The sequence below is a fragment of the Gallus gallus genome, chromosome 2 (genome assembly GCF_016699485.2).
Source record: "Gallus gallus isolate bGalGal1 chromosome 2, bGalGal1.mat.broiler.GRCg7b, whole genome shotgun sequence".
Taxonomy (NCBI): domain Eukaryota; kingdom Metazoa; phylum Chordata; class Aves; order Galliformes; family Phasianidae; genus Gallus; species Gallus gallus.
Genome location: NC_052533.1, coordinates 51,146,033 through 51,168,391, shown reverse-complemented (window position 1 = coordinate 51,168,391; position 22,359 = coordinate 51,146,033). Strand labels below are relative to the sequence as shown.

Below are 22,359 nucleotides of genomic sequence, written 5' to 3'. Positions count from 1 at the left end.
ATCTCATTTAATTCACTCAGAACAATGAATCACAACAGATTAGCCCGTGTTCCATGAAAACTATCACATTTTTCTTTGTACTTGGCAAATTTAGTCTATTTGCAAATCGTTTACTAATACAGATGCAAATTTCTTAAATCTGACTTTGACTGTATCGTATCACACCAGCCTCTTTTCCACCTACCAGAAAGCTACACTACTCTGCCATCTAGTGCTTTAAAACACATTGTGTACCTACTTCTGGCTCTTGCTAGTACAGCGTATTGTAGAGAACTATTAACTTTTATTAAAATTTCAGTACTAAATGGGAAATTAAAGACAAACTTGGTTTATCAAGCAGTTTGTCACTGCCAGAGATCACTGTTATACAAGTAGATCTTAGTACAATGCAAAACTGTTTAGCAACTTACATTCTTGGGTTTTTTGGACATCATGTGATCTTCCTCATTCTTTCCAACACTTGGAATAGCATTCTTTTTACATACAGTACTTAGAAGGAAACAAACAAACAAAAACAAAAACCCTACATAGGTACATATAACATGTATCTAATAATGAAATTTTCAGACCAAAAAAAAGAAAGGTCTTTTATCAACTGCTAACAGGTTCTCAATGCATCCGTTGCTACAAAAGTAACGCCTCCTATTTATTTCCTTGGAAACTACAATATGTAGTAGTACCACAGGAAACTACAACAAAATACACTATTTCAAAGAGCAAATTATCAGCTACAAAATGTTATTTTTCAACATAGACCCCACCATCAGTTATGCATTTTTCCTAGCAATGAACAGAAGTCTGCATGCCACCCTCATAAAAATCTGCACCAGTGGAGATGACTCAATTTTACAGCTGCTATGACAGCACTGTTGCTAGAAAATTGTTGACCATGCAATCCGTATTTCACTGTCCTAACATCCACTGTTCGGTCTCCATCTTTAGCAAGCATTGATGAATGTCAATGGGTGCAATTTTTTTTCTGCTTGGAGTGATACAGTTACACCCCTTCGCTTCATACACACTTGACACCAGATGCCATTCTGTCAAACTGCCCCTCTGCTGCCATATGTCACATGGTAGTAAAATGGAATGGAATGTTGGTGGGAACATTTACCTTCAACTGCTGTGCCACCACCTCTCATGAGCTAACGTAATAGAATAGGAGGCCTTACTTTTGGTGTAGCCCTCATAAAAATATATTCAAAAGACTGTTGAAAATGGCATGAGCTGGCCAGATCTCTCACTGATTCAAAATAATTGAACAGAATGATGTCTGATCATATGGCACTGATACAAATATGAACACCTCCTGAACATATTAACACTGCAAAGGTACAGGTAGAAGAGTGAACTTAGAATCAAAGAAACACATAGACTGGGGAAGTCCTAGATCACCAAGTCCAACCATCAGCCGGTCTGCTAAGTTCTATTACAAACCATGTCCCTAAGTACTACATCCACAGATCTCTTGAATGCCTCCAGCAGTGAGGTCTCCACCACTGCCCTGGGCAGCTCATCCCAATGCTTGACCACCGTACCAATGAAGAAATTCTTCCCAAAGTCTGATTAAACCTCCTCTTGCACAATCTGAGACTGTAGCCTCACATCTTATCACTTGTCACCTCAAAAAAAGAGACCAGCAGCCTCCTTGCTGCAATCCCCCTTCAGGTATACCACAAGAGTGAGGAGTCTCATGCCCCTCTTTCCAATCTCATTTCCTTCATTTCCTCCACGTAATACTTGTTTCCCACTTCCTTTATCAGCTACACTGCTCTTTTCTGCACGTGCTCAAGCAACTCAACCAACTCAAGATCCTTCTTGTAGCAAGGGTCCCAAAACTGAACATAATGCTTGAGATGTAGTCTCACCAGTACCATGTACAAAGTGACAATCTCTTCCCTGGTCATGCTGGCCACATTATTTCTGATGCAGGCCAGGATGCCCTGCCCATAGAATATCCTGACTTGAAGAGACCCCTAAGGATCATTGAGTCCAACACATGGCTCCACATAGGACCAACCAAAACTCAAACCACTTTCTGGAGACTGCTGTCCAAACACTTCTTGAATTCTGGCAGAAACCTTTTTCTAATATCCAACAGATCCTTTGGATCCTATGGGGGTCATCCTCAAGGGGACAAGGGGCACAGCCATGTAAGTGGTTGCCTCCCATCACTTTACTCCTATGTAACTCAAGCACCACCAACGTGTTCAGTGTCCAAGATTAGCCAAGTGAGATGCAGTCATTAAAAACTGTTGAATTTCATGGGTTGCATCAGTCGTACTATTTCATCCCTCACTCCTGCCACTGGAGTGGGAGAAGGTGGCATCTTTTCTGCCTTGATCCCCAGAGAGGTGGGGAGGAGAGGGCCTGCTGTCCTCTGGGTGGCTGTACTAGGACAGCAGGGAGGCCCTGTTGGAGGGCCTGTGTGGTCTTTGGGAACCGGTGGTGGGGTTTTCCACTCTGAGGATGAGAAAGTCAATTAGGGATTGCTGTCTTCAGCCTATACTCTCCATGGCTACAGAACAAGTGGTTGAAGGTGAAGCCAGACCCTCCATGGCAGTGCACAAAGAATAGCTGGACATCAGTCATGACTCTAGATAAGTAATTTGGACAAATTTGATCTCTGCAATCTCTGGAATAGAGTATTGAGAAAAAAGCTTAGGGGCAGGGACACAGGTGCGTCTGTGGCTGTCCCCCATCAGTTGGGTACGATGTACCTCAAGCAGTGTGAAAGAGTTCAGATCCTACATCAGGAGAAGAGGAAAGTGAGGTGTTTATTTCCTGTGCTTTAGCTAAATTACAAATGATGTGCCAAGAGAATGTACAGACTGTTGTTACACTAAGAACTAAAGCCACTTGTATTCATGATTCTGGTGATAGTTTGCTGTGCCTATGGCAACATGGTATCAAATGATCCCAATGTGCCCCTTTTTCTTAAATGTTTCCAGTGTTTTGCTTTCATGCCTCCTACAGATGCAGGAGGCAGTAGCAACTATTAAACTGTCCAGAGGACTAACAGAGGCACATGTTACCTCACAGCGTGTTCATAACTTTTCTCCCTTTGGCTCATTCTTTTTTTGTGAAGGCCTCTAGTGCAGATGGCATGTTTAGAGGATTGATTGTTTGATTCAGTCAAGCTCAGTAAAGTTTGGATACCCTGGGGAGGATGGAGACCTCTAGCCTGCAGGGTTCTAGTTCCATATCTGAGCACCCTCATGGTGACATTTTTTCCTTTTGCCTGACTGGAAGTCATTCATGTTCCAGTATGGTCCTGGTGCTTCTTGTCCTCTCATCACTGAGCATAAGAAAAGTTAGCTTTCATCTTCCATGCTCCCAGTAGGCAGCTGTAGTCAACACTCAGATACTCCCTGAGCCTTCTCAGAGCAAAGCAAAGGCAGTAACCTCACACTGCCCTAGGATGCCACGTGTCCTGGGCCCTCCCCAGCCCTGAGGCCCCTGATGGGCCCATAGACTGAAATATGAAACTGTAAAACTGATGAACGCTACTGCTCCCTTCAGCTTTGACTGCCCAGGTCAGGAACAAGCCTCAGAAATTACCAAAGGCTTCAGGTGCATTTCCACACCCTCATATAAGCTACTACTCTATATTTGAGCTTGTGTTAAGCTACTGATTATATTTTCTTTTACAGACAGGACATTCCTCAACCCATTATATGCAGTTCCTGGTAATGACTTTCCAAAAAATGATGCCATCACAGCAGCTGTGAAACAGTAGGTCTTCTGTGCTGGCGCAAATTTTACAAGCATGGCATGCACTCTTCTGTTCATCTCTGGTGAAAATGCATAGCTAGTGGTAGGGAATATGCTGAAAAACAGTGTTTTGTAGCTAATAATTTGCTCTATCAACTAGAGTTATTGTAATCTTTGTATCTGCTGTAGTTTCCATGGAATTAAATAGGAGGTATTAGTTTTGGGGCAACCTACACAGATTAAACTGTTAACAAGCATCCTAACAGCTCCTAAGTTAAAAAAAAAAAAAAAAAAAAAAAACTTAGCACCACTACTCACTTGTTCTATAAAACATATTCCCAAATTGAAATGCTACACAAGTCCTTGAGATGCTCTTTACTGCATGCTTTTATTATCATCTAATCATATGTGAGACTTCTAGTTTCCAGAAAATGAACACATTGACATACATCCCAGATTCTAATACTTTTTTCTATAATAAATCACAATTCCATTATTCTGAAGAGAAGTAAAATCGTCCCCTATTTTTTTCCGGTGGTTCTACTCCTCTAACATGTTTAATATTTTAAAAAGAATATTTATTCATAATTTCTTCATTTCTCATTATTACTGATAGGAAAAAAAAATCAAAGCTATTTAAACAGGAAGAAATCAAAGCTTCTACTTTGTTTTCATAGAATTATAGAATGGTTTGGGTTGGGAGGGACCTCAAAGACCATCTAGTTCCAAATCCCCTGCTCCAGACAGGGTTGCCAACCACTAACTCAGGTACTAGATCAATTGCCCAATTTGGGGGAAGTCTGTACAAAAAGGCAGACAATAAAAAAAAAAAAAAAAAAAAAAACGAAAGTGGAAAGCCACTGCATAGTTCTTCACCACCACAGCTCCCCAAACCAGGACAGCATAGGCTCAGGCAGTTAATTGAAACTAGTTAAAATCTTTAATGCTCGTGGTACTTCTGGGTAGCTAAAATCAAATGAAAAATACAGAGCTAGCTGCTGTGACTACAGCACCAAAAAGCCACCCTCCCTCTGCAGAAGACACAAGTCAGAAAGTTCTTTGCAGATTTCTGAGCACAAACTGACCATCCAGACTACAAACGGGAATGGTTGCAAATAACGAGCTTTGATACTTAAACAACTTACAGATTTCCAGTTACTGCATGTCAGCTCGTTACTCCACTGAAGTAATCACATTGCACCCGAGGGGCATTATTTTGCATACTGACAACTAAGTGAATAACCTTCAGTCTAGTACTGAAAAAGAGCACACATCACCTGGCAGCTGCAGTTTCACCGAAAAACAGATATATCACTGAGAATTTCAAACAGCCGTACTGTGGAGATATCCAGGCAGATTCTATTAAGAGCAATGGAAATTATCAGATAACCACATCCTTCCTCAATAATATTACTTGTTTCCAATCAACAATAATTTTAAACATTTTTTTTCTAAGACCAGAAGCCAAAACTGGAAAGCATATTTCTTTAGGAGTCTTTATTTTATACCTGTAATTTTTCCTTTGTTAATAGTAATTAAAAAATACATATATATTTACAAAAACAGCATACAACATTAACATACAAAGTAGTCACTGTACTGTATGTAGATGTCCAACAAGACGTTAATTTCGAATAAACCAAGATGGACGCTTCCTGGCTCTCTCAATGATCCGCTTGCCTTCATCTTTTTCGGTGGGCTTTTCTCCATCGTAAAGGACTACACTCTCTACAGTAGGAGCATTAAATGCTCCTCCTTCCTTTTACTTATTTCCCTCCGTATCTGTTGAGTCTCTGCTTTGACTTTCGCATAACAATAACCACAAAGAACATGCTTCAGTTTCAAGTTTCCACACTCGGGGCAAACATCTATGTTCCTCTGAAAAAAAAAAAAAAAAAAAAAAGTCAAAAATAGGAAATTCTGTAATTTGAGCTAGAGCCAAAAAAAAAAAAAAGCCCAAAACAACAACAACAACAACAAAACTGGGAGCAATCACAAACCAAGGGAAGCAATAAATGAAATACTGGGGAAATTCATCTGCCTTTTCAGAACTTGTTCTTCTAACTAATGTCTGTCATTGAAGATGCATTTCTATATCAAATGTGGATTATTAAAATAACCCTCCCAGAAAGCAGAAATCTTTCCCGTTTATACTAGCTGTGCAGCTAGAATTCACAATTTGTTGATTTCCACCCAAACTGTCAACTTTTACTTAGCCACAGGCTGCCCTCACATAAGATGGCTGTATATTACAAAGTATTTTGAAGATTATGATGTCTTTTAAATCTGTTTATAAACAAATTCCAGAACGCTTTTTCAAGGCAGTTTTGACCACTGTAACAGTTCTCTAGGGTAAGCTTATCGCCATCACCTTGACTGGTATGAGCTTGCTAGGATTCCTCCTCCTGCAGCGGTTCACCTCGATGCTGCGTCTTTTCTTCGGCGCCGCCATCCACAAGACGCCGCCGAGGAAGCCCGGCCCCTCTCCACTCTCTGCGGTGCCCGCTGCCGGCTCCGGCAGACAAGCGGGGGCTTGGACGGCCGGCGCCAGCCCTGAATGGAAACAGAACTCGTTACCGCCGACCTCCCTCAACCGCCTGAGGGCAAACGTGGGTCCCTGCGCCGCCTCCGCCTATCTCGACCTACCCCAGAGCGGGCTCTGCACACCGCAGACGGCCGGCAAGAGGCCGCGCTCCAGCCGCTGCCAGCAGCGCTGGAGGAGATGGCGGATCGGGGGCATCATGTGCAACACCACGACCACCATGCTGGCAGGAACAGCAAGAGGAAATTAGTCGCCCGCAGGCGCCCTCAGCCTTCTGGGAAAGTGAGTGCCTCGAACGCATCACAGCATAACAACGACGGAGACCAAGACTTCGACTCCCAGCACCCCTTGTGGCTACCAGCGCGTTAGTGCGGCAGGGGAGGGGGAGGGGGAGGGAGTCGAAGACTCCAACTCCCGGCATGCCTCACGGCAGGTCTTTTGGCCAATCACATCCCTCGCGGGCTCTGCGCACGGCGGCGCTCTCCGGCGCGCTTCCCACGTCGCCGATCAGCGCGCGAACTGTCTCCTCGCGCAGGAAGCGGGCGGGGCGATCGGGCAGATCGCACCTGCGCAGAGAGAGCTGGCGAGGATAGCCTGGGGGCTGGTTCCAAGATGGCGGAGCGAGGTTACAGTTTCTCCCTCACTACCTTCAGGTACCTAGTGAGAAGGAGGGTGCTGCGGGCCCTGGCTTCCAGCGGGCAGGCTCGCGGGGGAAGATGGGGACAGCGCATAGTCTGCGTGAATCGGCCGTCCGGCGGAGGGGAGGCACGAAGAGGGGACTTCTGCAGAGTCATTGCGCTCCTGGTGCTGGGCCTGCCAGCGCTGCTGCTGCTGGGCCTGGGCGGAAGGGACGAGTGTGAGGGAGCAGTGACGGCCAGGGGATACCGCCTGCGGCTGGTGAGCCGGGCAGCGGCCTTCCGTCGCCTGGGATGAAGGAGTCCGGTCGAGCTTGAGATACTGGTGGGGATCGCGCCTTCACGGCGGGGCTGCCCCTGGCACCAGGAGCTTACTTTCAGCTTGCTGCGTGTCGGAGTCGGCGTGGGGCCTGCTGGTCTGAGCCAGGTCTGCGTCCATGCCTTGCAGTGCCTTTCTGCCCGCGACCCGTGAAACGGCTTGAAGGACCGTGGGGGTCCTCCCCGCTTCTTCCCGCCGGCTCAGTCCGAGTGCGGCGCCGTGCTCCCGTGCCGCTATCTGGGGACTTATTACCCGAGGTGCATGGGGACAGCCTATCTGTTGTGTATTGAGGGCTTGGTGTAGGACGGGCTTTGCAGGTGTGAGAATGAAAAGAAGCCATCAGATGAGCTTCTGATAAACTTTCACGAGTTCATTTCTCTTCCTGCCGTGCTTTGCAGTCAGGCGGTGCTCTCCTGTCGTTTTCTGTCTTCCGTAGCTTAGATGTAGGATGGTTGTGTGCACTGAATATGCTGTTGGACTTGTAGCTATTAAAATGTTAACCCTAATACGTTCGCTTCAGACGAATTCAGATATATAAAATATATTTTCTTAATGAAGGCATTGTTGAGAATTATGAAGGTGCAAAAAGAGAAACTGAAAGCAAGAGTCTGCTGGCTTAAGTGGTTTCTTGATCTCAGAGTAGTGCTATGTAATTGTGTAATTGCAAAGCAGTTCACCAAAGTGATGTTGCAGTTAAGCAAATGAGGCAATAGGAGAGGAATCTTCTTAGTATATGAATTCAACTGAATATGCCCAGTTTGCTAAAAGGAGTGATTTTTTCATTAGCTCTTTCCTAATAGAGTTAACAAACTTTTTGTACTTTGCGAAGCACTAATACTGTGAAACTGTTTGGGTTTGTATTCACATGAAAGAGATAACAATTAATTATGCTTTTCCGTATTCATTTGTCCCATGTACTGAGAATAATTTACTTTAGTTAGTGCTAGCTTTTAATTTATTTTGTTGGTGTTCTGGATGTTTTGAATCTTATTCGGGAAATTATTGATTTGCTTGTATTTGTTAATGGTCATTAAAGCAAGATGCAGGAATACTTGGAGGTGAAATGAGATACTTGCATCTTATGTCATTGGCCTTATCGGTGAAAAAGAATAGCAGTGTTTTGCTTCTGTCTTTCAACAGCGAGCCTCACTGTTTCAAAATCTTTTGCAAAACATGGTATTTCAGTAGAAATTCATGATAGGCTCTAAAGATTCCCTCACTGAGTGGAAAGCTTGGTTTACGTTATACAAATCTGGAGAACTGCATTGCAATCAGATCTAATCCTATCCAAGAAGCATTTGTTTTCGATGACATTACAGGTAGGTATAACAGTTCTAGGCTATATCAGCCTGGTTCTTTTAAAGTATTCAGATTCCTTTTTTTTTTTTTTAATTATAATTAGAGTATGCAGTTACTAGCTGTAAAGATATTAAAAAGGAAGTTAACATGAGATTGATGCATATTTGAGCATATCAGAATTACGTCAGGTTTACTTCTGCCTTTTCATTTTCAGTCCTTCTGGGAAACTTGTTCAGATTGAGTATGCTTTGGCTGCAGTGGCTGCAGGAGCTCCATCGGTTGGGATTAAAGGTCTGTTCAGATCATAACTACACTAGTGAAAGACTGAGTATCATATAGAAGATAGGGAACATAGAGCTCTATTTGAGGAGATGAAAGTTGCTAGGGTAATTTTGGAGACACAACCAGTAGAAACAAACACCTTTGGTTTGGAGTGCTACTGTTACTTAATTTCTTAAGTCTAGATATGTTTCCATGTATAGAAATAGTTATTTCAACTGATCAATTATTAATATATACTTAAGAATATCTAAAATTATGTGATATCTGAAAAATGTGATTCTGAGGGCTGTATGATTATTTAAAATGGGTAACCTTATGTTGGGTGAATTCATCAAAATGTCTCTTTAACATGATTGTAAACTTGAAGAGATTTTTAAAAATGGAGGAACAAACTTCTTTGTTCCTACAAATCTGTTCTGTATTTCAACTGCTTTCTATAAGTAATAATATAGCATTTAATGTAGCATTTTATTTTTCTTTTTCTAGCTGCAAATGGAGTGGTGTTAGCAACGGAAAAGAAGCAGAAATCCATTCTTTATGACGAAAGGAGTGTCCATAAAGTAGAACCAATTACTAAACATATAGGTTTAGTGTATAGTGGTATGGGTCCAGATTACAGGTATTAAAAAAAAAAATTATGCTTGGTCATCATTTAGATAGTTTTCTATATGTGTAGCATAATATTATGTTGGGTTACACTGTATATGAGATCTTCTTTCTCCATAAGGTCTTTTATAATATATTAATTGCCCTGGTAAATAATACCGTATCTCAAAAATGAGTGTGAGATGAAGAGCAATGAATTCAATCTTAGTTTCTGTTTTTCGAAGTACTTCAGGGAGTACTGAGTTGGTAACTCAGTATAATATATATATAACTCAGTATAATCTTACGTTTTCATACAGTAGTTTGCCAGAAGTGTAATTCCTTTGAATAGTAATTTTTAAGAATTTTCAGCTAAAATTCTAACAGATAGTTGGATTTCTAATGTGATAATTTTGTCTCTGTTTTTAGAGTACTTGTACACAGAGCACGGAAGCTGGCCCAGCAATATTTCTTGGTTTATCATGAGCCCATTCCAACAGCTCAACTAGTACAAAGGATTGCTTCTGTGATGCAGGAATATACACAGTCTGGGTATGTGGTTTTCTGAAGTTTGAAGGTAGTTAGAACAGTAAAGTATGACAACTACCTGGTGATTAATTTTTAGTGTCAAAAACACAGATCTTTTTTCACTGGAAAGTGCTCACAGAAAGTGGGAGAGATAGTCGTTATATCTTGAATAAGTTGAGTAGTCATTCATGATAACAGCTCTATGCTGGTAGGAGGCCTGTGGGGAAATTTAATGCATCCAAAGTAATGCAGCTTTGGTGTTCACTGAATAAACTTACGAATTTCGCATTCCAGCTCTGAGTTGTTTTTTTTGTTTGTTTTGTTTTTGTTTATTTTGTGTGGTTTTGTTGTTTTTTTTATGTAGAGGCGTTCGTCCGTTTGGTGTGTCACTGCTAATATGTGGCTGGAATGAGGGGCGGCCCTATTTATTTCAGTCAGATCCATCTGTAAGTATCTTACATTTGTAAATTTTACTGTTACTGCAAATACCTAAACCTTCCTATGTGCTCGTGAAATACTTTCTGTGGTTTGAAGGATCTGGAGCTAGAAGAAAAGATTCCTTAACTAGAATTTAGAAGTCGGAATGATCCATGCTGGGAGCATGCCTGGAGTTTTGGCTGATGTACCAAAGGAAATGTGGGAAGTGGGTGGCACCGACTTGCTTATTCTGTGCCTCCATATTAATGGGCTGCATGAGGAATGGCGGCAGTTTTTGAAGGACGACATCACCCTTTTTCATCTCTTCCCACCTGCTTGGTAGTAACAGCAAGAGTCATTCTGGCATTCTGCAGCAAGTACCAGGAAAAAATATTTGACTACTTGCACAGCTCAAATAGTTATTCCCTAAGCTGTAGCAAAATTAGGCCAAAGTCTGTTCCATTGTGAAATGCGATGCAAATGCTTCCCTATTTAATGGCAGTGGTTAATTTATATGAGTTTAGTTGCTGTGCTAGAACAGTGTTTTTACTAAAAATTACCTGTTGATTCATGCGTGAGTTACAAGACTTTTCATCAAATTAAAAGATCTGTTACTCTCATGATCTTGAATAAGCTTCAGAAATGTGAGTCAGTACCCAGTGGTCAAATGTAAAAAAGCAAAATACAGTTGCCTTGTATAAAGCATCTTGATTTAGGTATAGATTGGGTTTGATTGCCTTTATGCCATAGGAAAGAACAGGCTCAAAAGCTAAATACCTTGGTAGTAGCAAAAATAAATCAGATGGCTGTTTTGTAGCGAGTCTTTTGAAATATACAGATGCACATGTAATTATTTCTGTATATGCATAAACACACACACATATAAACATACCTATAAATATGCACATATTTATAATATTTATATATGAGGTGAGCCTTGTGAAATAACTGAGTGTTCATTCTCAAGGGCAAACATAGAGTTTCTGTTCAAGGAATCCCAAATCAAAACTATGCTAACAACTTACTAAATCCACTTTTTAAAGCAGTGGTAGGCCCAGTTTATCATCAAGGCCCAATAAAAATGTTTTGCACATTTCCATAGCAAATGTTTTCACATCAAATTAGTCTGAGTGTAACCCAAAATAATCTTACATATTGTCATAACATTCAGAATTTTCATAATGGCTTCTGTACCTGTTACCAAATAATTGAATATGTAATGTTTGAATGAATTAGGAAAAACGATAGATTGTTGCTTTTACAGGGAGCTTATTTTGCTTGGAAAGCAACAGCGATGGGAAAAAATTATGTCAATGGGAAAACATTCCTTGAGAAAAGGTAAATGTATTTTAATAATGTCTAAAAGAATACTATCTCTTTTTCCAGGTTTCAGATAGAAGAGTCAAGATAATTCAAAATACTTTTGCATTATCAGTACCAACATTTAAAATACTTATGATATAGTGTTTTTAATTACCTTATTTAACCTGTACATGATATTGGCTTTGCTAAACTCTAACTTTTGTGTGTGTGATTAATTAATCCAGTGCAATAAGCAGCGTGTTTAATATATTTGCAAAAACATTTGTTCTACACAGTATCAGAAGCAGTAGTGATTTTTTTAATAACAATAACTGTTTTGAATATTAATATAGCAGTTTACAAATATTTGGAGATTTTAATAGTTTTTATTATAATAGTTTGGGTTTTTAGAGGTTCTAGACTTATTAGGATTCAGAAAGATTGTATTGTGCTGAAATATTTGATCTTTTTACAGATACAATGAAGATTTGGAGCTTGAAGATGCCATTCATACAGCCATCTTAACATTAAAGGTTAGGAAAACATTTAAAGAATGCATATCTTACTGTTGCAACATCATTGAAATGATTCACTGAACTATATTTTCTTTAATAGGAGAGCTTTGAAGGGCAAATGACAGAAGACAACATTGAAGTTGGCATATGTAATGAAGCTGGTTTTAGGAGGCTAACTCCAACTGAGGTTAAGGACTACTTGGCTGCAATAGCCTAGTAGAAACCAAGTAAGACTGTGTGAATTCACACTAAGGTCTTTTTAATTTTGGCTCCTTAAATGTTTTTCTTTGCAGTTTTTGCATACTTATTTCTACATGGTTTGTCTGACAGATTTTTTAAATATCATGGGTGCAAATGCAGCAGTCCTAATATTGTAATAAATTGAATCTTAATACAGATAATTCTTTCCCTTGATACATGGAAAGTTTGTACACAAAATACTGTACAAAATGTAAAGTTACAATGAACACATAAAAAGGCAAAATAATAAAATTTGAAGGCCACTGTTTTGCGGGAAAGTGTGTGTGTGTGTCTTATTTTTGTTTGTCTGTATGAAGCTGAGATTTTGATATCTTCGTTGTTGAGGAAAAATTTTTCCACGTTAGCCATCATGAACTGATGTTAGACCTTCTTTTAAAGAACTTCTGAACTCTGCATACAAGAGAATTTTTTCACTTTGGAATTTTGTGTAGTTGTTATCTAACTTCCAAAAATGGGTTGCTCTGGTGTAAAACGTACTTCCATAGAGATGTAGAACAGTCTTCCATTTGGGGGATGAACTGTGATCTACTTGAACGGCTCTGCTTCTGAGTGTCTAGAATTGTCTTAGTCTTTGTGTCTTAAGAGTTTGTTTTCTGTTAGTCAGTTGACTTTTGTGATCCTAGAAATTGAAATTCTTCAATCCTGAAACGCTGTTAGGAATAATGGAAACAATTGCTACAGACCAAAACCTAAATGCATTTACCAGTACTTTTAAAAATCAATAAGATGTAGAAAGCAAAATGAGAATATGTGATGTAATTACTTTATTCCTTGAATTGTGCTGAAGTATTTTTGAACTTGCAAGATAACTGTAACAGAAATGTAATGAAAAGAACACGTAATTTATGCATTGCTACTTTTAAACATGCAGAACTAGATACTTGAACATTATTGCGTGGGGGTATACATACTGTTAGGTTGTTGTGATTCTTTTTTACATGTGTAGTGTCCGTAAGGTTATGTGGAAACAAACTGCACAAAAGAAGGAGGCTAAATACACTTTTTTTAAAAGCAGAAATCTGGTCTGGAGCCCTTGAAAAGTTACTGAGAATGAAATGGAAACAAGGAGAGTTGAATCAGTCTGCTTGTACATTAATAAAGCTATAAGGGAGCAGCCAGACAGGATAAATGCTAACCAACCATAACCAATGAAGGAAAAAAAAAGTCCAAAGAAAGTGACTATATATAAACTAACTGATCTTTTCTATGTCTGTCTTCTAATGTTTTGTGTTATCATTAGTCAAATAAGAATTTCTTAAGCATGCCATAAGTGAAGTTATATTTCATAATATCAAAAATAAAAATTATGTTCAGACAGTTCTTTAAGATCTCCAGATCTTAAAGATCCAGTTCTCCAGATCACTTTTTGAGTATTTTTCACCCTGAAAACCAATTCATATTCTGATTCTTGTTAGAAACAACTAAGCAACTAGGAAGTGAAACCAGAGACTTCATATTACTAGATTTTAATTTGTGCTTCCAGATTCATCATTCAGAAAAGTGGGATTCTACTTTAATATTTGCATGCATCCAGTCTATTTTTAATGTTATATAAATATTTAAGAGTCTTGTAAGAAAAAAAAAAAAAGAAAAAGAAATGCAGGTAGGTACTTAAGAAAATGATTAGCATGAAAGACAGTAGGTTAGTTCCATCCTCTACTAGAAAGAGTTGATTAGTGAAGAGCACCCTATGAAATGTAATTGAAACCAAAGTACTTCACTCTTAAGATGGTAATAGTGGAGCAAATGAAAAATGTTTTAAGATGTTCATGTTTTTTGGGTGGGTGGGAATTTTTTTTGTGTATAGTTTTAAGTGAACAGCTTTCCTCAGTAGAAAATTGCTCATTTTATAGGTGATGAAAAAATGTGAAAGCTCATGCCTTGCATTTTTCTTGTGGTTTAATGATGTTGTAACTTCCGTGTCAGAGAATACGGGGACTTCAAATAAAGCAAGTACAATCTAAGACAGGTCAAACAGAGGCTTTATTAACTATGATCATAGCAAGAGAACATTTAGACAGCATCTCCCCTCTTCTTCGAGTGACTGCAAAGACAGGTCCTTTATACTGTTTCAGGAGAAGAAAGAAAAAAAAAAAAAGCATGAAGGAAAAAAAGTCATTCTGGTGTTAGCAAAGCCGGCTGTCTAGCCTTGAGCAGGATGGGCTGCGAACAATCATTTATAATCATGCCTATTTTAATATGACCAAGTACCTAACTCTGAGAGGGATGGAGCCAAGTAGCTTCTTAACTCAGAGTTCTAAGAATCATTGAATGTGTGCCCGTATGGAGAGGTGGCTCTTGGTGGAGCCTGGAGGAGTGGTGTACCTTGCATAACCTTTGCTCAGAGGTGGGAAGTCAGGATAGGCACACACTGCTAGTTTTTAACTGAATATATTAGTCAGGGTAAACTTCAGATCTTTCAAATATTAATAATTTTAACAACAAATGTGCATTGTATGGAAAGTATTGTGTGCTGAGTAAGGAAAATGCTGACTTTCTGGTAATTGGTATGGACGTTATTTGTATTTTTTTGCCCAATTCCCCCTGTTCCTTTAGGGGGGACAATGTATGATTTGATTATTATCAAATTATGGCACTATTTTCTCTTGAGAACAAATAGAAATACTCATAGAAGATGATAGAACAGAGAACATTATCACCAGGCTGTCAAAGCACCATGCATTAGCACATAGTCTCCTTTTATGGCAAACAACTCTTCAAAATGATGAGTCCCGTTTTCTGTGAGAGTGCTTTCCTTAGTCTTACTCTGCGGTATCATCTCAGAGCCTGAGTCATTTCTATGGTAATCACTTCTCCTTGCTTCACATGGAATAGGTAGTGTGGGTTTAACAGATTATTGTCAGTAGCAGTCATTCTGACAAGCCACCATTTGTACTTGAGAATTATGGTTCAGACTGAAGTCCTAAAGTTCTCTAACAGTCATATTCATAGAATCATAGAATCACAAAGGTTGGAAAAGACCCACAAGATCATCCAGTCCAACCATTCACCAACAGGGAATCAAAGTTCATTGGATTTGGGATAAGTTGAAAGAACAGGTAGAATATTTTGAATTCAGGTTTTATTTATACTATTTGTTTGTTTGTTTTAGTGGTAGATGTATAGATGTCAGTATTACACTTCTAATGAGAAGGATGGTGTGGCTTGGAGTGTGGGGTTTTTCTGCTGTTTTAATTGTTTAATCCTTGACATTGAGTAAGGTCATTGTAATACTCAGATAACTGCTGTTTTAGAATAGTACACTAATTTTTATCTGATATTTAAAGAGGACCTTTAAAATGCAGAAAATTAATGTACATCTTTTTCCATTCAAAATCCCTGGAATTTAAGAAGTAGTAATTTTAATTTGGAGATATATTTCTCAGGGAATAACATCAATTGATGTTATTGATGAGTGCACCAGAGCAGCAAATTATATAGCAGTTCTGTTTATTTTCATAAATTACATTATACTAGCTTGGTTTATATTTTGTAAAACCTAACTTAATGCATAAAGAGATGTCAAAGGGAACAGTGGACAAAATTCATGCATAAGAAATGGCAAAATACAAGCTCAATACTTAAACTGACTGTGAAATATAACAGATTCATTATCTTGTTTCTAATCAGTCATCTGAAGAAGAGACACTGATCACTTAATGCAGACATGCTTTTATTTAAATTTGTCTTGGAAGATGATCAGCTGTGAGGAAATCCAGACAGCATGACACCAGTGTGAACACAGAATCCTTAGGCTTTACTTCACTGGTGGGATCAAGAGCTAAGAGCAGCATGGTACTGTTGAATGCCATCACCAGTTCACTGAGGCTGTTAGGTTAAGCAGAAGTGGCAGAAGTTACAGGTGTGGTAAGCCCTTCACAGCATGCTTTCAGCTTATTATTGCTTGTTAAATGAACCACTAGAAAGGGGTGCTTGCTGTGGGAACCCGCAATGAATTTCAGCAGCAGCAGCTGGAGAGAATGCAAGTATCCTTCGTGCTGATCATGCTACAGCACATAAGGAGGCCAGAGGCCACTGGGAGATTTGCTGTGAGTAGTTGGACTGCTGCTGAGGCAGGCAGCATCTTGGGGCAAGGGCGGGCACCAACCGCTTGAGCATAAAGGGCCATTCCTCGTATTGGGCAGCAAATGATTGTGTTATAGAAGCTTCACTCTCTAAAATTAAAGCTCAGAGGTGACTGGGTTCTGGCCTTGCATAAAGAGAGCAGAAGTCTGATGCAAGCAGCCTGGATCTTAATAAATAAATAAATATTTTTAAAGATAAAATATATGCTTTCGGAAGACCTCCCCCTCGCCACTGTCTGCCAGAGTACAACACCAGCCCGGGGAACTGCAGGCGGGCACTACTGCTGTACCCGCCCGGCGGCCCGGGGGAGGTGCGCTGGGCCGAGTCGGCCGCAGCACCGCCCTTGAGAAAGCCCCTGCCGCCGGGGCAAGAGCACTGCCGGCTGACGGTGGGGAGGCAGAGGGAAAGCACGGAGCTGCGCGCACAGGGTGGTGAGTGGGGATGGGCGTGTCTTCACAGCGGCCGTGGGTGGAGGGGAGCAAGGGTCGTGTCCTGAGGGCATGTGGGCTGTGCCGAGGGGGGCGTGCTCGCTGAGGGCGAGGCGGGGGCACCGGGGCCCGGGAGCGGACGCCGAAGGTACCTTGCCCGTGCTCAAAATGGCGCCGCGCTCACGTGATGGCGGTGGAGGAGAGAGGAGCTAGGTTAAAGGCTGCATGCGAGTGGCGTGGAGGATTGCCCCCAACTGGTGGTGGGCGGGGACGGTCCGGGAGCTGCGGCTAGCAGCTGTGTTAAGGGGGTATTTTTCCTTGTTTCCGTAAGTGCTGCCGCTTCGGGCATCTTGAGGTTTAACAGTGGGGTCCCTCAGCTGTGTCACTGAGAAGCTGGGCAGGGTTGGTGGGCTTACTTTGCTGTAAGAACCTGAAGTGGGCTTCATCCTGTAGTAACAGTTGGAGCTGCTGTGGGGAGAGGTCCCGAGGTAGTGACTGAAAGGTTTTACTTGTTCTTTTACGTATGAGAACAATCTTTGGCTTCCTGCTGGAAGTATATAACGAAGTGCCATTACTATAATAACCACAGGACGTCAGCTGTTGTGGGATGTGATGTGATACTGCCTGACTCAGCACCCTGCCTGCCCTCAGAGGTGGTTCATGGAAGCTGAGCTTGGAGAAGGCACTGCATATGGTACAGACCTCCACTCAGTGTTGTGGCTGTTTGGAGGTCTTAAAGGTTTTCCTCCTTCTTAGTGATTGGGTGAGGGTTTCAGATACAGCAGCTTGCAAATGCTCTGCAGAACCACATATGGCTGTGAAAGGGCAAGTGAGGCCTGGAGGTGGTGGGAGGTGGATGTACCTTTGCAGAGGCAGTGAAGCATTGTTGCCGAAGAGTGAGTTTCTTGGTCTGACTGAGGAACCTTGAAGGTGCAATTTTGGGATGCTGGGAGGAGAAACGCTCTGCACTGATACCTGAGAGCTACCTCAGGAAGGTGCCAAAGAAGCAGTGCCTTGTAGCGCCCATAAGCTCTGGCTGCATAGAATGGCAGTGGAGGGCAAGAGATGGTCAAGGCAAAAATTGCAGAAGGCATGAGCTATATTTAATTTCTGTGGCGCAAAGCCAAAAGTGAGTCAGAGTTCTGCTGTCCTGGCACTGGTAGGAGGAAGATTCACTTTGGGCAGTGAAGGGATTAATACTTGAACCTGCCTGGTTGGGATTTTGAGAGGAAAGGGCAAAGTTCGTTGGCATCTTCGGACCCTGAAGAGAGTGAATAAGGCATGATGGAAGATCTTAGACAATCGTTGATAAGAAAGGAAAGATTTTGGTAATGTTAAGAATTTACTAAGCCAGTAGGAGTTAATAATAACTGTGTTTGAATTGTGCATAATGAAGTCAGGTTCCAGAGTAGTAATGGTAGAGTCTTTTGTAGGACTGAGGCTGTATCACTTTTCACATTTTTGACTGAAGCTATATTTGTTTTGCCTTTTGATCCTAGTTTTCTTCGAAGTGCAGTTCAGATAAAAATCACAGGAACATCTGTTTATACTCAGGGAGTGAAAATGGATAAATTTCACTCTCCATAGTGGCAATTTACTGAGTGTCTTTAATAATTGTGTTTTTTATGTGGTACTTAATTCTGCATTCTTCAAATCATTCAGTTAAGCAGTTCCTGTTGTTATGTTCAGGGAGACATACTAAGTAGTGTAGATGCAGAGGAATTTGTCTATCTGATGGTGCACAATAAATCTCTGGTGAGCATGCTTTAGCAGGGGGATTGGACTTGATGATCCCCAGAGGTCCCTTCCAACCTCTACGATTGTGTGATTTTTGTGATGAAGCTAGAGAACATAGAGATTTCCAGATCTTCCTGGCCCTGGAATTATAAAATTATAGTCCGTCACAATGCTGGGTAATGTTGAAATTTACCCAGGAGGGTATTAGTAGCTTATTAAGGGGATTATATAGTGTAAGTTGGAGAGGACAGAGGTGTGCTACTCAGAATTGTAAGATATAATGGGCATTTTCTACACTATATTAAATAACTGCTGGGAAGCAGACTTAGTGATTTATGTGTATCTGTAAGCATGGTAGATGATTAATATTATAATGATAGTGTGGTCTGAGGGAGGGGAAATATTTGCATATGGTGTTAAGAGGATTTCTAATTTTCTCTGAATGTCAACATCTGGAAATGAACTTTGGGAGTTGAGATCTCTCTAAATGACTGGCTCTGTGAGGGGCTCAGGTGTGAGTGAAAAGATTCACAATCTTGCAAGGTGTCTGTGGAGACTTGAGGGCTGTTGTTCTTCCTTGCGGAGAACTGAGATCTTAGGCTTTAGCTTGTGTCCCCAAAGGTGCAGGCTTTGGTGGGGCTTGTGCTGAGATTCCTGATGCTTGTGCAGGAATTTACCTGTTCCACTAAATCTACTACAGAGCTCCAATGTGTACTGTTGCAATGACCTTTTGACTGTCTTTATTCTTAGCTGTGTCCTAACAGTCTTCTCCTTTGCTTTTATCTCATAGGAATGATGTTTCCAACATGTCTGTGCAGTCGCTGCTTTGTGAAAGAATTGTCGTTGCCAAAGAACTGATCAAGAGAGCAGAAGCCCTTTCCAAGTTCCAGAAAAGAAAAATAGAAGGTGGGGCAAAACTATGTGGCAAACTGAAGGCTGAGTTGAACTTCTTACACAAAGTGGAGTCAGGGAAGGTGGTCATTAAAGAATCCCATCTGCAGAGTACAAACCTCACCCATCTCCAAGCCATTATCCAGTCAGCAGAGAACCTGGAGGATGTTGTCAGTGTCCTCCAAGTCTTTTCTTATGAGGACAGGTTTGGAAACAGACAGACACTGGTGGTAGATGTTGTAGCAAATGGAGGTCACACGTGGGTGAAGGCCATTGGTCGGAAGGCTGAAGCCCTGCATAATATCTGGCTGGGGAGGGGCCAGTATGGTGACAAAAGTATCATTGAGCAAGCAGAGGACTTTCTGCAGGCAAGCTGTCAACAGCCAGTGGAGTACAGCAATCCCCACATAATATTTGCCTTCTACAACAGCGTGTCCAGTCCTATGGCAGAGAGACTTAAGGAGATGGGGATATCTGTGCGAGGAGATGTTGTTGCAGTGAGCTCGCTAGTAGAACCATCTGTGGAAAACCAGCACCTAAGTGCCAGTGAATCGGATGAAGAAGGCCTTGAATTGCAGGTCACCAGAGTAGATCGGGAGAATTTAGTGACCAGCATTGCTTTTCCTTCACAGATCAAAGTAAATGTGTGCAATAGAGTGAACTTGGACATCACTACATTAATAACCTATGTCTCTGCTCTGAATTATGGTGGCTGCTACTTCCTCTTCAAAGAAAAAGTGCTAACAGAGCAAGCAGCTCAAGAAAGGAGGGAGAGGGTCCTGCCTCAGCTGGAGGAGTTCATGGAGGGGAAGGAGCTCTTTGCATGTGAATCTGCTGTCAGAGATTTTCAGTCAATCCTGGAAACACTGGGAGGGCCTGGGGAGAAAAAGCGAGCTGCATTGCTTGTTAAAAGAATCAGTGTAGTCCCAGATCAACCATCTGACCGTGCCTTACGACTAGTTGCTAGTTCAAAAATCAACAGCCGTTCTCTAACCATTTTTGGGACAGGAGACACTTTAAAAGCCATCACCATGACTGCAAATAGTGGTTTTGTGAGGGCAGCTGCTAACCAGGGTGTCAAGTTCAGTGTTTTTGTTCATCAGCCGAGAGCACTGACAGAAAGCAAAGAATCTGTTGCCACACCTTTACCAAAGAGCTGCCTACATGATAATGGATTGTAATTTGTTAAAGGAATTAATCTTTTAATATTGCTGATCTTTCACTGGAAACATTTGGAGAAACAAGAGAGTCATAGCAATACATTTTCTGGTTGTGTAACAGTGAGAACAGTAACTGGAGCAATGGAAGGGTTCCCCAGGAGACTCGTATTGTCTTCATTCAGTTTTTGTTTTTTGTTCAACTGCTAATTTATTCACTACAGTAATAAGATTTCTTTGAAAATTCTTAGCTGTTTCAGTATATTAATTGTATCCATCCCTATTAAAACATTCAGTTACAGCACGGAGATCCCTGTCTTTTTTGTACCTGGGAGCCCAGAACTGGATACAGTACACCAGGTAAGGCCTGACCTGGGCAGAGTAGAGGGGGGAGGATCACCTCCCTTGACCTGCTGGCCACAGTCCTTTTAATGCACCCCAGGATTCTATTGGTCTTGTCCAACAGGGCACGCTGTCCTGTGAATAGAGGTGGGAGACGCCATCTGGAGCATGCGGAAGAACTGTGTGTCTCTAAAGTGTTATGTTTGGTATTAGAAGTTCTGAAAGAAGGTTCAAGAAAATGAATAATTTTCTGAACAATAAAGCAATTTTTGTTTGCAGCTCAGAGCTTTTACAGCTAAGGTCCAAATGACAGTTTACTGTTCATCATGGATTAATCTGTTTTACAGTCTTGATGGATATGCCTTAAGATAAGTACATGACATGACTATTCTCTTGGGCACCCTCTAAAGAGGTTTCTCCAAACCACAGGTTTATGTGCTGATGGAGAGGCAGGGCAGTGACTTGTGTTCTTACCAGGTAGGTGACCCAAAGGCCCAAAGACCCAAAAGTAGTTACCTTTGTATTGCCTGGATTAGAAGCAGTGGCACTGTCTGCAGTACTTCATAGAGTCATAGAATGGCTTGAGTTGGAAGGGACCCCAAAGATCAAATTCCAACCTCCCTGCCACAGGCAGGGCCACCATCCTCCAGATCTGGTACTAGGCAAGGTTGCTCAGAGCCCCATCCAACCTGGTCTTGAACACCTCCGTATACAGAGTGTCCTCAGCCTCTCTGGGCAGCCTGTTCCAGCACCTCACCACTCTCTCTGTGAAGAACTTCCCCCTGACATCCATTCTAAACTTTCCCCTCCTTGAGCTTAAAATCATTCCCCCTTGTCCTGTCACCGTGTACCCCTGTAAGAAGTTGATTCCTCTCCTGTTTATATTTCCCTTTTAAATACTGGGAGGCTGCGAGGAGACTTCTCCCGGCTGAACAGTCTTAGCTCCCTCAGCCTGTCTTCATAGGGGAGGTGCTCCAGCCCTCTGATCATCTTCATGGCCCTTCTCCAGGCCCTCCCCAACAGCTCCATGTTTTCCATACTGAGGCCCCTAGACCTGGATGCAGTACTCTAGCTGGGGCCTCACAAGGGCAGAGTAGAGAGGGACAATCATTTCCCTGTCCCTGCTGGCCACCCCTCTTCTGATGGAGCCTGGGTTACCATTGGCCTTCGGAGCTGCAAGAGCACACTGCTGGCACATGTTCAGTTTTTCACCCACTGAGACCCCCAGGTCCTTCTCTGCAGGGCTACTCTTAAGGAGTTCTCCCAGTCTGTGTACGTATCTGGGGTTACTCTGACCCAAACGCAACACCTTGCGCTTT

The 22,359-nt window shown here is 41.6% G+C and overlaps 3 protein-coding genes across 9 annotated transcripts; 2 read left to right on the top strand and 1 right to left on the bottom strand.

Moving 5' to 3' along the window:
* Positions 1-4,083: 4,083 nt before the first annotated feature.
* On the bottom strand, positions 4,084-6,512 carry MRPL32 (mitochondrial ribosomal protein L32). The gene is given in 4 exon segments (XM_418869.8): positions 4,084-5,478; positions 5,481-5,592; positions 6,086-6,267; positions 6,361-6,512. Coding segments are annotated over 4 exon segments (552 nt in total). The 5' UTR covers positions 6,479-6,512; the 3' UTR covers positions 4,084-5,338.
* A 326-nt stretch (positions 6,513-6,838) lies between these two features.
* PSMA2 (proteasome subunit alpha 2) lies at positions 6,839-12,656 on the top strand. Its single transcript, NM_001012860.3, has 8 exons — positions 6,839-6,909; positions 8,724-8,800; positions 9,278-9,410; positions 9,806-9,928; positions 10,269-10,350; positions 11,586-11,659; positions 12,099-12,156; positions 12,239-12,656. Exons 1-8 carry the CDS (start codon positions 6,869-6,871, stop codon positions 12,353-12,355), a joined length of 705 nt encoding a protein of 234 aa, NP_001012878.2. The 5' UTR covers positions 6,839-6,868; the 3' UTR covers positions 12,356-12,656.
* Positions 12,657-16,869: 4,213 nt separating this feature from the next.
* Positions 16,870-21,002, top strand: C7orf25 (C7orf25 homolog). 7 transcript variants are annotated; one of them, XM_418867.8, is made up of 2 exons: positions 16,870-16,916; positions 19,441-21,002. In XM_418867.8, exon 2 carries the CDS (start codon positions 19,457-19,459, stop codon positions 20,720-20,722), a length of 1,266 nt encoding a protein of 421 aa, XP_418867.4. In that variant the 5' UTR covers positions 16,870-16,916; positions 19,441-19,456; the 3' UTR covers positions 20,723-21,002. The 7 variants fall into 7 exon arrangements, with proteins under 7 accessions (XP_418867.4, XP_015137109.1, XP_025003352.1 ...); XM_015281623.4 differs by having other exon boundaries at positions 16,870-17,061; XM_025147584.3 differs by having other exon boundaries at positions 16,870-17,126.
* The last annotated feature ends 1,357 nt before the right edge of the window (positions 21,003-22,359 follow it).

Excerpts from the sequence above, each read along its gene's own strand:
- PSMA2 (NM_001012860.3), top strand. The coding sequence starts at position 6,869 with ATGGCGGAGCGAGGTTACAGTTTCTCCCTCACTACCTTCAG. Across the intron at positions 8,801-9,277 it reads TCCATCGGTTGGGATTAAAG|CTGCAAATGGAGTGGTGTTA; the intron begins GTCTGTTCAGAT and ends TTCTTTTTCTAG. Across the intron at positions 12,157-12,238 it reads CAGCCATCTTAACATTAAAG|GAGAGCTTTGAAGGGCAAAT; the intron begins GTTAGGAAAACA and ends TTTCTTTAATAG.
- C7orf25 (XM_004939586.5), top strand. The coding sequence starts at position 17,139 with ATGCGAGTGGCGTGGAGGATTGCCCCCAACTGGTGGTGGGCGGGGACG. Across the intron at positions 17,240-19,440 it reads GGGTATTTTTCCTTGTTTCC|GAATGATGTTTCCAACATGT; the intron begins GTAAGTGCTGCC and ends TTTATCTCATAG.